Source organism: Podarcis liolepis (genome assembly GCF_965112155.1).
Source record: "Podarcis liolepis genome assembly, chromosome: 7".
In the NCBI taxonomy this organism is placed as follows: Eukaryota; Metazoa; Chordata; class Lepidosauria; order Squamata; family Lacertidae; genus Podarcis; species Podarcis liolepis.
Window position 1 is genome coordinate 78,513,610 of NC_139561.1, and position 11,857 is coordinate 78,525,466.

Genomic DNA, 11,857 nt, shown 5'->3' on the forward strand with positions numbered 1-11,857 from the left:
TGGAACTGTAGTTTGCCTCACACAGAGCTACAATTCCCAGCACCCTGCACAAGCAACAGTTCCCAGGACTCTTGGGTCTGCGCTTTAAATGTATGGTGTGTTGTCCTCTCCACCACTCCCCACCCTATCACTTCACCCTACATATGACCTCACTCAAAAATCTCCTCTGGTCTCCTATCCCTTAATTTACCACCCACCTCTCTCCCCCCCCTCCAGAATGGGCTCTTCCAGGCTCCACCAATCAAAACCCAACTCCTCCCGACCACCCCCATCCTAGATATGAATGGTTGCGCCCAACCGCCGAGGGGAAATAACGGAACCTCCCTCCCCTCCCTCGGCCACGGAGCGTCCTTTTTAGAAAGGCGGCCTCGCCCTCACCGGGTCGGAGCTGCTGGCAGACACCACATGTCGGATTGCGATCTCCGGCATCTCCCCGCCACTTTCTGTCACCACCGTGACCCGGTAGCAAAACTCCCCTGGCCGGCCGGAAGCGCCGGATCCCGACGACGCTCAGCTCTATGGTATGTTCTCGCCCGCCCGCCGCTCATAGACTCCTCCCACCTGGATGAGTCCGCCAGGAGCTTTTGCGCAGGCGCCTAAGGGCAAGGCCGCGTTGGCTCGGAGGCACGAGCGCCTCCTGCCGTCGTTTCTTTTCTTTTTTTTTCTGTTCAAGTCAGGTTTTGCTTCCCGACGGGCGAGTGCCACCTGCTCCTGTAAGCGCATGCGCTCTCGCTCGCTCTCAGAACGTGTTTTAAACTGGCGGGAAATTTCTTATTAATTGCAAGCAAGCAAGCAATAAATAAATAAATAAATACCAAGAGCAACCCTGCGAAATAAACGATATAACATGCAGTTCCTAATGTATTCAGCACTTATTTAGATGTATTAATTCAGTTGTTACTGCTACATGCTTAGAAAGTTAAGGAGATAGCAATCTGCTTTAACTTTAAAGTGTTGTAGATTTTTCTCATTCCTCCCCTGCTTTTTTGCTTTTTTTTTTCAAACTGTGCTGTCGCTACAGTCCAGCAGCGTGCAAATTTTATGAAATGAGAAAAAAATAAAAAAGCTTCCTATTTGAAATGTGTTTAATTAATTATTAACACCATTGTTAAATCCATTGTCTTAAAAAAGAAAAAGGAGGTGACAGGAACTGGCTTCATGATGTGTGAAAGCAAAGCCATTGCTTCCTACTGCTTCCTCTTCGACGTTTTACGATTAAGCCGAGCCTTCAGAAGCGAGTAGAGCTGCTTTTCCATGGATAGAAGGGAAAGCACTTTTGCCAACTCATGACCCAGGGGGCATTGAGGCAGGTGGACTCAGGGGGGAAGATGTGTGGGGCACCATGTTGGAGACCCCTGCCCCAACTGAATACACTTGAGACCTGCTTCCTAGTGCTGTACAGTGAGGCGAGCGGGCAGTGCTGGATTTACATATAAGCTAAACAAGCTATAGCTTAGGGCCCCACTCTCTTGGGGGCCCCAAAAAAATTTAAAGCAAAAACAAAACAAAACAAAACTGGATGTACATTTCCAAAATTGTATTTCAGTTCAACAATTACTTTGATAAAATACATATTTTGTTATGTGCAAATGGCTTTAGATACCTATTAGGTCCATCAATTACCATATAGCATATATTCAACGCAAAAAAACAGCAACAATTTGTTGTTGACAAAGGACAGCTGGACATATAAAGGGCCCCATTACCTTCCGTAGCTTAGGGCCTCATCAAACCTAAATCCGGCCCTGGGAGCGGGTGGCGCTGTGGTCTAAACCACTGAGCCTCCTGGTCTTGCGGCGGTTCGAATCCCTGCAATGGAGTGAGCTCCCGTTGCTCTGTCCCAGCTCCCGCCAACCTAGCAGTACGAAAGCATACCAGTGCAAGATGAGCACCGCACCCCATAGTCAGTTTTAACTGGACTTAACCATCCAGGGGTCTTTTACCTTTACACATTCAGTATTGCCTAAATGGGCAGCTGGATGTCAGAGTAGATGATCCAGTAGCATGAAAGCATTTTTTTTGGGGTGGGGGGGGTGGCAGGTACTTTGTCCAGGTACCAGATAGATCAGACCACTGTTTGTCTCCTGCCCCAAACGTGCGTGCCAATAGAAACAACTCTATCAGCCCTCAATCTGAGCTTGTTTCTCTTGACTCATCCACTTTTACTGTTACCCGATTCCTTTTGGAACAAGCTTCAGCTCAATTCCTCCCTCAGAGGCTCTGCCCAAGCACTCAGCCCCTTTCAGAATCTGGCAACAGGCTTGGCTCCTGGAAATAGCATCCCATTGTGTGCCTCTTTGGGGCCATTACGTCCCTCCAAGATTCATTTACGAACATAAATGCTGAGCCATCCTTCTGCAACCCGATGCCCTCCAGAAATTTTGGGCTACAGATCCCTTCAGCCCCAGAAATGCAGGCTCAAAAACTGGGGAAGGCTGTAATAAGCATTCTCGTTCAAATAATTTCATAAAAGAAACAGTCGCTTCCAGAGCAGGTGCTAAGATGCAAAGGAGATTGGGAGACTTGTAGCCAAATTCCCCCAACATGGTTGCTCATGCTTCATTTGTGAGCAGGTCCGAAAAATTGAGTCTAGTGGAAATACGACCCTCAATGATTTATTTATTTTTTTGAATGCACTTGCTCAACCTAGCTGCCATGGGAAGAGGTGAAAACAGCCAGAAAAGCAGACTAGAAAAATGAACGCAAATAAAACCCAAATAAAATCTGAGGTGAAAAGGTTGAAACTTAGAACGCCAGACAAAATTAAAAACGGAACAACTAAGCCTGGACTCAAGGGAAAGTGTGGATGAGCCCCAAGAGATGGGAAGGTAAATGAGCATTTATTGTGCAGCGCGCAAATAGATAAAAGCATGACTAAATGGATACAATTGCCAAATTAAATAAAAACACAACTGAGGGCAACAATCTTTCTGCATCCTCAGCTGCTAATGTGTATACAGCCTTATTTGCCAGTTGTAGCCTTATTTGCCAATTGGAATCTCTTAAGGGGGGTGGATTTGAAGTAGGGGCCTTTCGTTTCTGATCCCACTGCCAGTCTGGACTGGGTTTGAGGGTCTCTTACCCAGCAAAATGCTCTCTGGTGGGCCCCCATCTACATTCATGTCTGCCGCAGCAGGTTTATGGCTCCACAGTTTGAGATAGGCAGCTGCAAGCAAACCACCATGGCAATTACAGTGGTACCTCGGGTTAAGAACTTAATTCGTTCTGGAGGTCCGTTCTTAACCTGAAACTGTTCTTAACCTGAGGTACCATTTTGGCTAATGGGGCCTCCTGCTGCCGCCGTGCCACCGCTGCACAATTTCTGTTCTCATCCTGAAGCAAAGTTCTTAACCCAAGGTATTATTTCTGGGTTAACAGAGTCTGTAACCTGAAGCGTCTGTAACCTGAGGTACCACTGTATCCACTAAATGCCTCTGCTGTAGTGTTGCCCCAGGGCATTGTGGGCGATTTAAATGTCGGACCTGCTCACAGACGTAGCTGACTAGAGTCGGCGGTGGGCCCAGTTGAAGGGTGTTGTGTGCTGACTCCATCATGGCCCCATTTTCAGTAAGGCGCTTCCTAACCTCAAGTATTTGGGGTCTCCTTCAAGGATTTTTACATCAAGGTCATGTTAATACTTGACTGACATCCGTCTTTGAAAAAGAATAACACCCAATCTTGTTTGAAAAAAACTCCTCCTTCTCTTGGGGACAGCCAACACTAATGGATCACCTTCATTATTCTTCTTTTTTAAAAAGTGACCCTGGACCATTGAACCACTGAAATTGCAAGCAAGTAACTGGAATCCCTCCAATCTCAGTGCCTAACAATTGGTTCTGTGTTCTTTTACTTGAGTGTGCATATTTTTTGTTCCTGAGCAGCCTCGAGGTCAATCAACATTTCAAGGTTTTATCATCAGGGATGGGGACTCTGTGATGCCTGCTGGACTGCAACTTCCATCATTCTTGACCATTGGCTAAACCACTGGCTGGGGCTGATGGGAGTGGGAGCCCAGCAACATGCCAAGGGTCCATCCTTGTTTTACATCAATGGCAAGGAACCTACTGTATTTTTCGCTCCATAAGATGCACCTGACCATAAGATGCACCTTGTTTTTAGAGGAGGAAAGCAAGAAAAAAGCTCTCTGTCCCAATTTGACAGAGCACGCGAGGTAGAAAGATCCCCCTCCGTGCTGGCTCCTGGCTGCTCTCATGAAAGTCACAGAGCACCTCGGACGAAGGGAACTCTAAAAAGTGTTCTAAGGCCCTCTTCCCCCGCCTCGCCTTTCCTCACCCCCTCGTGTGGGTGGGGGACGTTTGCATGGGCGCTGCCATTAGGACACTCGCACAGGCCACGCCCCTGCCACTCTGGGAACCAAAGTTCCCAGCTCCGCCGCTACCCGGGACCACATATTCACTCCATAAGATGCACAGACATTTCCCCTTACTTTTTAGGAGGAAAAAAGTGTGTCTTATGGAACAAAAAATACAGTATGTTTGTAAGGTCCACTAGGCACTTGGTTGGCCTCTGTGAGTACAAGATGCTATAACAGATGAGTACAAGATGTTATAACATTTTTTATTGTGTATGTGTGTGTCTATCATCTATCTATCTATCATCTATCTATCATCTATCTATCTATCTATCTATCTATCTATCTATCTATCTATCTATTTATATCTATCTATCTATCTATCTATCATCTATCACCATTGTTACCAAGGCACCCAAGATAGTTCACAAGTTTAAAACACTAATGCAAGTACTTTATATAAAACAAAGATTGACAGAGCCCTCTTATGCCAACTGGGAGCTGATGGTATGTGTGCTGCCCTGCTGGGGTGAAAAGCAGAGCTGAGCCAAAATTTCTCAGAAGTGATGTTACTGAGGGAAATCAGAATTTTCTCTTTTCTTCACCCTTTTTCTCAAATCTCGGGCGGTAGAGCATGAAACTCTTACTCTCAGGGTTGTGGGATCAAGCGCCACGTTTGGAAAAAAGATCCCCGCATTCCAGGAGGTTGCACTAGATGACCCTTGTGGTCCCAGTTCTACAAATCCATGATTCTATGAACAATTTCTCTCTCTCATCGCCCAGGGAAAGGGTGGAGAATCTTGGGAGAGGTCCTTTTCCCTTTACAGCTCTTTCTGTAGGCAGAGACTATTCCTTGTGAAGAAGGGCTGTAGCTCAGAAGAAAAGTATCTTCTTTGTATGCAGAAGTTCCCTATTTTAATCTCCAGTGTCTCCACATGGAGCTGAAGGAGACACCATTCCTGAAACATGGAGAACAGCTGCCAGTTTGTGTAGGCAGTACTGAGCCAGATGGACCTGGGCATCTTGCTATGTTCCTAATCAAAGGGCTGTGTCACCGTTCCAAAAACTGGAGTGAAAGCTCAGCTCACTGGGACTCAATCCCAGCGGTGTTAGAAGACCCTTTATATTTAAAAGAAAAAGGAGTGCAATGCGCTTTTAGATAGGGAAGCATTCCTCTTTCCACCAACTCTCTTTGTATCCCACAAGTTGAAACTCAAAGCTCCCAACTTCGTTGCCAGGAGTGGGAAAGGTCGGGGTGGAATGAAGGTGGCTGTGTGCTCCCTTGGCTATGGGAGAGCGAGCGAGACCCAGCTGGCTCACAAAAGGACTCCTTGAGGCAGTCAATAGACAAAGAGGATCAGCTGTCAAAGGAGCTTGGGGGCTGCCCAAGGGTTTTAAGTGCCTCTCATCAAAAGCAACAAGCCCGACGCCAAGCTTATATTTACCCGTTTACCCCCTTATGTAACTGCTGTGGCTTATATACTTCCACTTGGACTCTTCATTGATAGAGGCAACAGCTCGGCAGAGATCTTGCGTCCCATCATGATGAAGACTCTGGTCAACCTTGGCCTCCTCCTGGCTTCGCTCCTGGGTAAAGGTGAGTCCATGTCATGGGGGAAATGCTGTTCCCTGATCTGCCTATTTGGTGTAATAATAATAGTAATAATAATTAATTTGTACCCTGCCCATCTGACTGGGTTGCCCCAGCCACTCTGGGAGGCTAGAATTAAGTACAGTGGAACCTCGGAAGCCGAACGCTGTAAACTCAAACGTTTCAGCTCCTGAATGATCAAAAACTGGAAGTGATTGTTCTGGTTTTTGAATGAATTTCAGAAGCCGAATGTCCGGCATGGCTTCTGATTGGCTGCAGGATGCTTCTGCAGCCAATTGGAAGCTGTGCCTTGGAAGTCAAATGTTTTGGAAGTTGAACAGACTTCTGGAACAGATTCCGTTCAGCTTCCAAGGTACAGCTGTTTGTTGTAATTTGGATCCAAAGACCCATCCATGCTACTTTGTGGTTTGGAGGTGTATGGTCAGGGTCCCTAAGAAGTGCCTGCTGGATCAGGCCAATGGCCCATCTGTTCTCACATCAGGCCAATGGCAGCATCCTGTTCTCACAGTGGGCAACGAGATGCTTGTAGGAAACCTACAATCAAGACCCAAGCACAAGAGCCCTCTCCCCTCCTGTGGTTTCCAGCAACTGATTCAGAAGCATTGCTGCCTCCAACTGTGAAGGCAGAGCCGAGCCCTCATGACTAGTAGCTATTGATAACCTTCCCCTCCATGAATTGGCCCAGTACTCTTTGAAAGCTATCCAGACTGGTGGCCATCGCTGCCTCTTGTGGGAGCAAATAAACAAACGCTGTGAACAGAAAACGTAATGCAGAACAGTGACGTCCAACGTAATATAAAAGCAGCAAGAAGAGTTAAGAGCAGCAGGCTGGATCTATGCAGAGGGTGCAATGAGAGGCATGCCCTACTCAAGGAGTAAGTCTCATTGAATTCAGGGAGGCTTACTTCCCTTAAGTGGGTATAGGATTCCACCTTGGCAGAGCATTCCAAAATAGCTGCAGGAGAGAGAACAAGCTTGTTTTCTCCTGCTCTGGAGGGTAGGACTCGGACCAATGGCTTCAAGTTACAAGAAAGGAGATTCTCCCAAGGGAGACTGTCAAAAAGCTCCTATCATCGGAAAGTTTCTCCCCTGATGTTTAGTCAGAAACATCAGGGGAGAAACTTTCCAATGTTAGGAGCTTTTTGACAGTCTCCCTTGGGAGGTTGTCGACTCTTAGAATCATAGAATCATAGAGTTGGAAGAGACCACAAGGGCCATCAAGTCCAATCCCCTGCCAAGCAGGAAACACCATCAGAGCACTCCTGACATATGGTTGTCAAGCCTCTGCTTAAAGACCTCCAAAGAAGGAGACTCCACCACACTCCTTGGCACTCTCTTCTTCTCTAGAAGTTTTTAAGCAGAGGTTGGATGGCCATCTGTCACGGATGCTTTAGCTGAGATTCCTACATTGTAGGGGGTCGTATTTAGTTGACCATTGGGGTCCCTTCCAACTCTACAATTCTATGACAAGGAATCCAAGGCAAAGGATCTGCCAATTCTAAAGCTGGACTTGTATCAGTGGAGTAAAAGTGTGTGTGTGTTCGGGGCGGGGGGGGGTATTTCCCTTCTTCCACAATTTTTTTATTTTAATTTTTTCCTATTGATCACCACAGGAGGCAAATAAGCACAACAGCTCCAGAGGATTGCAACCCTCCTTTGAGCTGCCCCCAAATCCCCCCTTTTGCCCTCTCTGCCATCAGAGCCCCGTGGTCAGGAGGAGGGGCAGCCCCAGAATGCAGAGGCTCTGGGGGCAGATGTTCTGCTTCAACCATGGATGACACAGAAGGATACTCACAAAGCCCTACAGCCCTTGTAACACCCTCCTAGAGTTTGGATTTTGGATTTGATATCCCGCTGTATCACTACCCTAAGGAGTCTCAAAGCGGCTAACATTCTCCTTTCCCTTCCTCCCCCACAACAAACACTCTGTGAGGTGAGTGGGGCTGAGAGACTTCAAAGAAGTGTGCCTAGCCCAAGGTCACCCAGCAGCTGCATGTGGAGGAGCGGAGACGCGAACCTGGTTTACCAGATTACAAGTCTACCGCTCTTAACCACTACACCACACTGACTCTCTAGGGACCACAGGATTACGTCCCAAGTTAGTTCAACTTAGTTTGCATTAAACGCAATGGGAAAGAATGCCACACTTTTGATTTCAGTGGCCCCTGGGCCCAGCTATCTCAGTCTGGAGGACCTCACCCAGCGCATCCACTGTGAATGCAAATATTCTGTTGAGTGTCCTCATTTCTAATCAGCTTGCTTCATTCATACAAGCTTGTCTCTTTCCTCTTCCTCTGCTCCTTTCTGCAGGCTCCTGCCTAATCTGTGAGACCTGCATCAGCCCCGGTGAAGGCTGCACTGGCCTGGCTCATCCCTGCCGAATGAATGAAGACACCTGCCTAACCATCGTGGGAATGAACTCTTTGGGTGAGTGATGCAAAGAGGGACACACAAGTCCTGCCTTGGTCCAATAGAGGGAGAAGGGGGGGGTCTCTGATTCCCGCAGATTTTAGGCTTCAATGAACATCAGTTTCCTTTTCCTGTGTGCTGTGCATAAATCTTCCTTTAAGCTTTCAAGCTTGCAGGCATATCTCTTTCGGAAGTCTGCAAGGAGGACGTGAGGATGACAGCGATCTCCTGCTGTTGTTCCCCACAGACTTAAGGCAAGACCTGCACCTTCACTGCATTCTTTTCAGCAGTTGCTGAAGCCATTATTATTTAGACAAGCCTACTCAGATGTTTAATAACTTTATATGAGTTTTAATTGGTTTTAGTCTGTTCTGTTGTGGTTTAAATTTCTTGTATGCTGTTTTTTTTTTAGTCTTTTTTTGTTTTATCTTTTTTGTAAACTGCTTTCAAGTTTCCCTCCCCCTACAATCAAGCGATATATAAATTTTATGAAAGAAATAAAATATTCATTTAAAGCAGTATCATAACGCTTTTAACAGGCATGGCTTCCCCCAAAGAATCCTGGGAGCTGTAGTTTATTAAGGGTTCTGAGATCTCTTAGGAGAACCCCTATTCCCTTCACAGAGCTACCAGTGTTCCTTGGGATGGGAAAACCATACAATCACAGAATTGTAGAGTTGGAAGGGACCACAAGGATCATCTAGTTCAACAATGCAGGAATCTTTTGCTCAAGGTGGTGCTCAAACCTACAACCCTGAGATTAAGAGTCTCGTGCTGTACAAACTGAGCTATTGATGGTTAAAGCTGAATTGTAGCTTTGTGAAGGGAATAGGGGTCTCTCCTAACAATTCTCAGCACCCTTAGTGCAGATGGGGTCTAATATTCAGTGGCATGATCCTCTGTATTGCTCCCACCAAGGTCCTCTGAGGCAAGAGGGCAAAGCTGAGCAACTGGTACATGCACACGATGTGATGGGATGGGAGCAAGCTTTTCTTGCTGATATTTTTTTCAAATGTTCTCAAATCCTCAGCCTTTGTGCAAAAAAGAGAAAAATCTACAATGAACCAGCTCTCTTAATGGCTGTTTTTCATTTTCCAGGTGGTGATGATACCACAGAGACCCTCAAGACCTGCATTGCTGCTGAAGATTGCTATTCTGGTTCCATCAGTGTCACCACCAATGCCGGGCTCCACCTTCAGAGCATCTCTAGCTGCTGCCAGGATGACCTCTGCAACCGTTGGGAACTGACCTGTATGGAACTCTCTGCTTCTCTCCTCTAAGCGGTTTTTCCTTGACCCATGCTTTCTAGGCATGAGTCCCAGCAACTTTCTCCTTTTCCCACTCCTTTCTCAGGGAAAATCTGCTCTTTCACTTTAAATTGGAGCAAACAACAATCTGGAGAATACCCATACTGCTGTTTGCTCCAGTTCAGCACTAAAGAGTCATTTTACGACTTCCTTGTGGAATGTCCTCCCATCAGATGTCAAGGAAATAAAGAACTACACAACTTTTAGAAGGCATCTAAAGGCTGAGGAAACCCAGCCAGATGGACGGGGGTATAAATAGTTGTTGTTGTTGTTGTTGTTGTTGTTGTTGTTGTTGTTGTTGCTGCTGTTATTATTATTATTATTATTATTATTATTATTATTATATACCCTGGGGGTAAGCAGCCTTCACAGTACCTCATTTCCAAACCCTGCATAGTCCAAGGACCTCTGGTATCTTGCACTGCTGAGAGATTGGGGTGGCATGAAACAATAAGTTGTGCCTCACAGTTTGAGAGCGACTGGGCTTTACATGGGTTTTTCTTCGCAGTGCCGCCTACGAACCTCACCTCCAATGGACTGCAGTGTCCAGCTTGTTCGGTCTTTGGTTCCAGCCACTGCAAGGGGAGTGAGATGCTGAATTGCACTGGAACAGACAATCGCTGCATCATGGTATCTGGGACGCTAAATGCCGGTATGAGTAAAAAAGCATATACTGTAGTACTCTGTCCTCTGTCAATTGATTTCAGTCACATAATCCACAATAAGAAGCAACAGACACTAAAACTATGATTTCCAGCAGAGTGGCCAGCCCTATTTGCCTTTCACAGCAAAAGCAACCATGAATCAGCACAGAGGAGAATCAGGCAACATATCCCAAAAGGCTTGGATGTGCAGAAAAGTCTCAGCCAAAAGGGAAACATTTGCTGAATGAAAACTTCTGCCACCCCCCCCCCACACACATCATGTTCCCTGGGAAAAGAGAATTAGTATTTAAACCAGGGATAGCCAATATGGCGTCCTGCAGATTCGGCTGAACCACAGCTCCCATCACCCCTGCTCATTGGCCGTGCTGGTTGGGGCTGATTGGAGGTGGAGTCCAGCAACGTCTAGAGGACTCCAGGTTCTTGATCACTGGATAGATGTGAATCCCAGTGTTCAGGGGAGAATGCTGCTGCATAGGTTGCCAAAACTGCACCTCCTACACACACGCAAGACAGAGCTACCAGCAGATTCAGTCTAATGTTAGATGGTAAAAATAAATAAAAATAGAAGACCCCACACCCCCAGCTCTGCAGGTAGTCCTAGTGCTACCTAGAGATTGAGTCTGGGGCCTTCTGCATGTGAAGAAGATGTGCATTTGCCACTGAGCAAAACCCTTCCCTGTCAAGCTTTGTGCTGCTAACCAACATCATCCTCTTCCCACAGGTGGTCTTCCTTCTACGTTCACGGCAAGAGGATGCAGCACAGAGACGGCCTGCTCATTGCCCCTGGGGACGGCCCTTTACTCAGCAGGAGTGATCTTCAACCTTGACAAGGTGTCATGCAGCCCGGCCCCGAAAGCCACAGAAAGCCACTAAGGGGGAAGAAGGTGGTTCAGGAACAACGAGCTCTGTGAAATGCCCAAGGTGGCATCCAAGCCATTCATCTCAAGCCCTCTTAGGCCACTTTAAGAGTCATGGCTTCCCCCAAGGAATCCTGGGAACTGTCATTTGTTGAGGATCTCCTAACAACCCCCAGCACCCTTAACAGCTCCCAGGATTCTTTGAGGCAAGCCATGACTCTTTTTTTTAAAAAAAATATTTTTATTGAAAAATATTAGCAACATAAATTATGAATCAACATAACCAATTACATTTCCCCCCTTTTTATTCCCTCCCCTCTCTCCATCTCCCACCCCCCAGAGACTTTCCTCAGCTCCCCTCTCTGATTTGTTTATACATATTTTTCTCTGCATATTATAGAATTGTACATATCATTACCTTATCCATCATATGTTCTACTAATAAATTTGTGGATGTTTATTCAAAGCCTGCCAAGGAGTTCAAATCGTTTTGTTGTCCTTTTAAATAGTTTGTAAAAAATCCCCATTCTTCCTTGAAGTCACTGTTGTCCTTCTCATGTAGTTTATATGTCAACTTTGTCAATTCCGCATAGCTCATCAGTTTTTCTTGCCATTGTTCTTTCGTTGGGATTTCCTCATTCTTCCATCTTTGTGCTAACAGGACTCTTGCCGCTGTTGTAGCATACATGTGATGG

General features: G+C 46.3%; 2 protein-coding genes across 3 annotated transcripts in view; one reads left to right on the forward strand and one right to left on the reverse strand.

Annotated features, from left to right (window-relative positions):
- The window catches only part of XRCC1 (X-ray repair cross complementing 1), a 17,981-nt gene extending 17,473 nt beyond the window's left edge, over nucleotides 1–508 (reverse strand). The window contains exon 1 of the mRNA XM_083515509.1: nucleotides 379–508. Within this exon, the coding sequence (XP_083371635.1) occupies nucleotides 379–429 (51 nt within the window). The 5' untranslated portion in view covers nucleotides 430–508. The remainder of the gene's footprint in view (nucleotides 1–378) is intronic.
- PINLYP (phospholipase A2 inhibitor and LY6/PLAUR domain containing) lies at nucleotides 414–11,640 on the forward strand. Of its 2 annotated transcripts, none has more exons than XM_083515640.1 (6): nucleotides 414–521; nucleotides 5,821–5,909; nucleotides 8,235–8,351; nucleotides 9,432–9,584; nucleotides 10,149–10,292; nucleotides 11,027–11,640. In XM_083515640.1, exons 2-6 carry the CDS (start codon nucleotides 5,855–5,857, stop codon nucleotides 11,176–11,178), a joined length of 621 nt encoding a protein of 206 aa, XP_083371766.1. In that variant the 5' UTR covers nucleotides 414–521; nucleotides 5,821–5,854; the 3' UTR covers nucleotides 11,179–11,640. The 2 variants fall into 2 exon arrangements, with proteins under 2 accessions (XP_083371766.1, XP_083371765.1); XM_083515639.1 differs by lacking the exon at nucleotides 414–521 and adding an exon at nucleotides 2,511–2,828.
- Nucleotides 11,641–11,857: the final 217 nt, after the last annotated feature.

What these genes read in the sequence shown, in the direction of transcription:
- PINLYP (XM_083515639.1), top strand. An exon ending in GGCTTCGCTCCTGGGTAAAG is followed by an intron (nt 5,910 to 8,234) that starts GTGAGTCCATGT and finishes TCCTTTCTGCAG; the next exon opens with GCTCCTGCCTAATCTGTGAG. An exon ending in CAACCGTTGGGAACTGACCT is followed by an intron (nt 9,585 to 10,148) that starts GTATGGAACTCT and finishes TTTTCTTCGCAG; the next exon opens with TGCCGCCTACGAACCTCACC.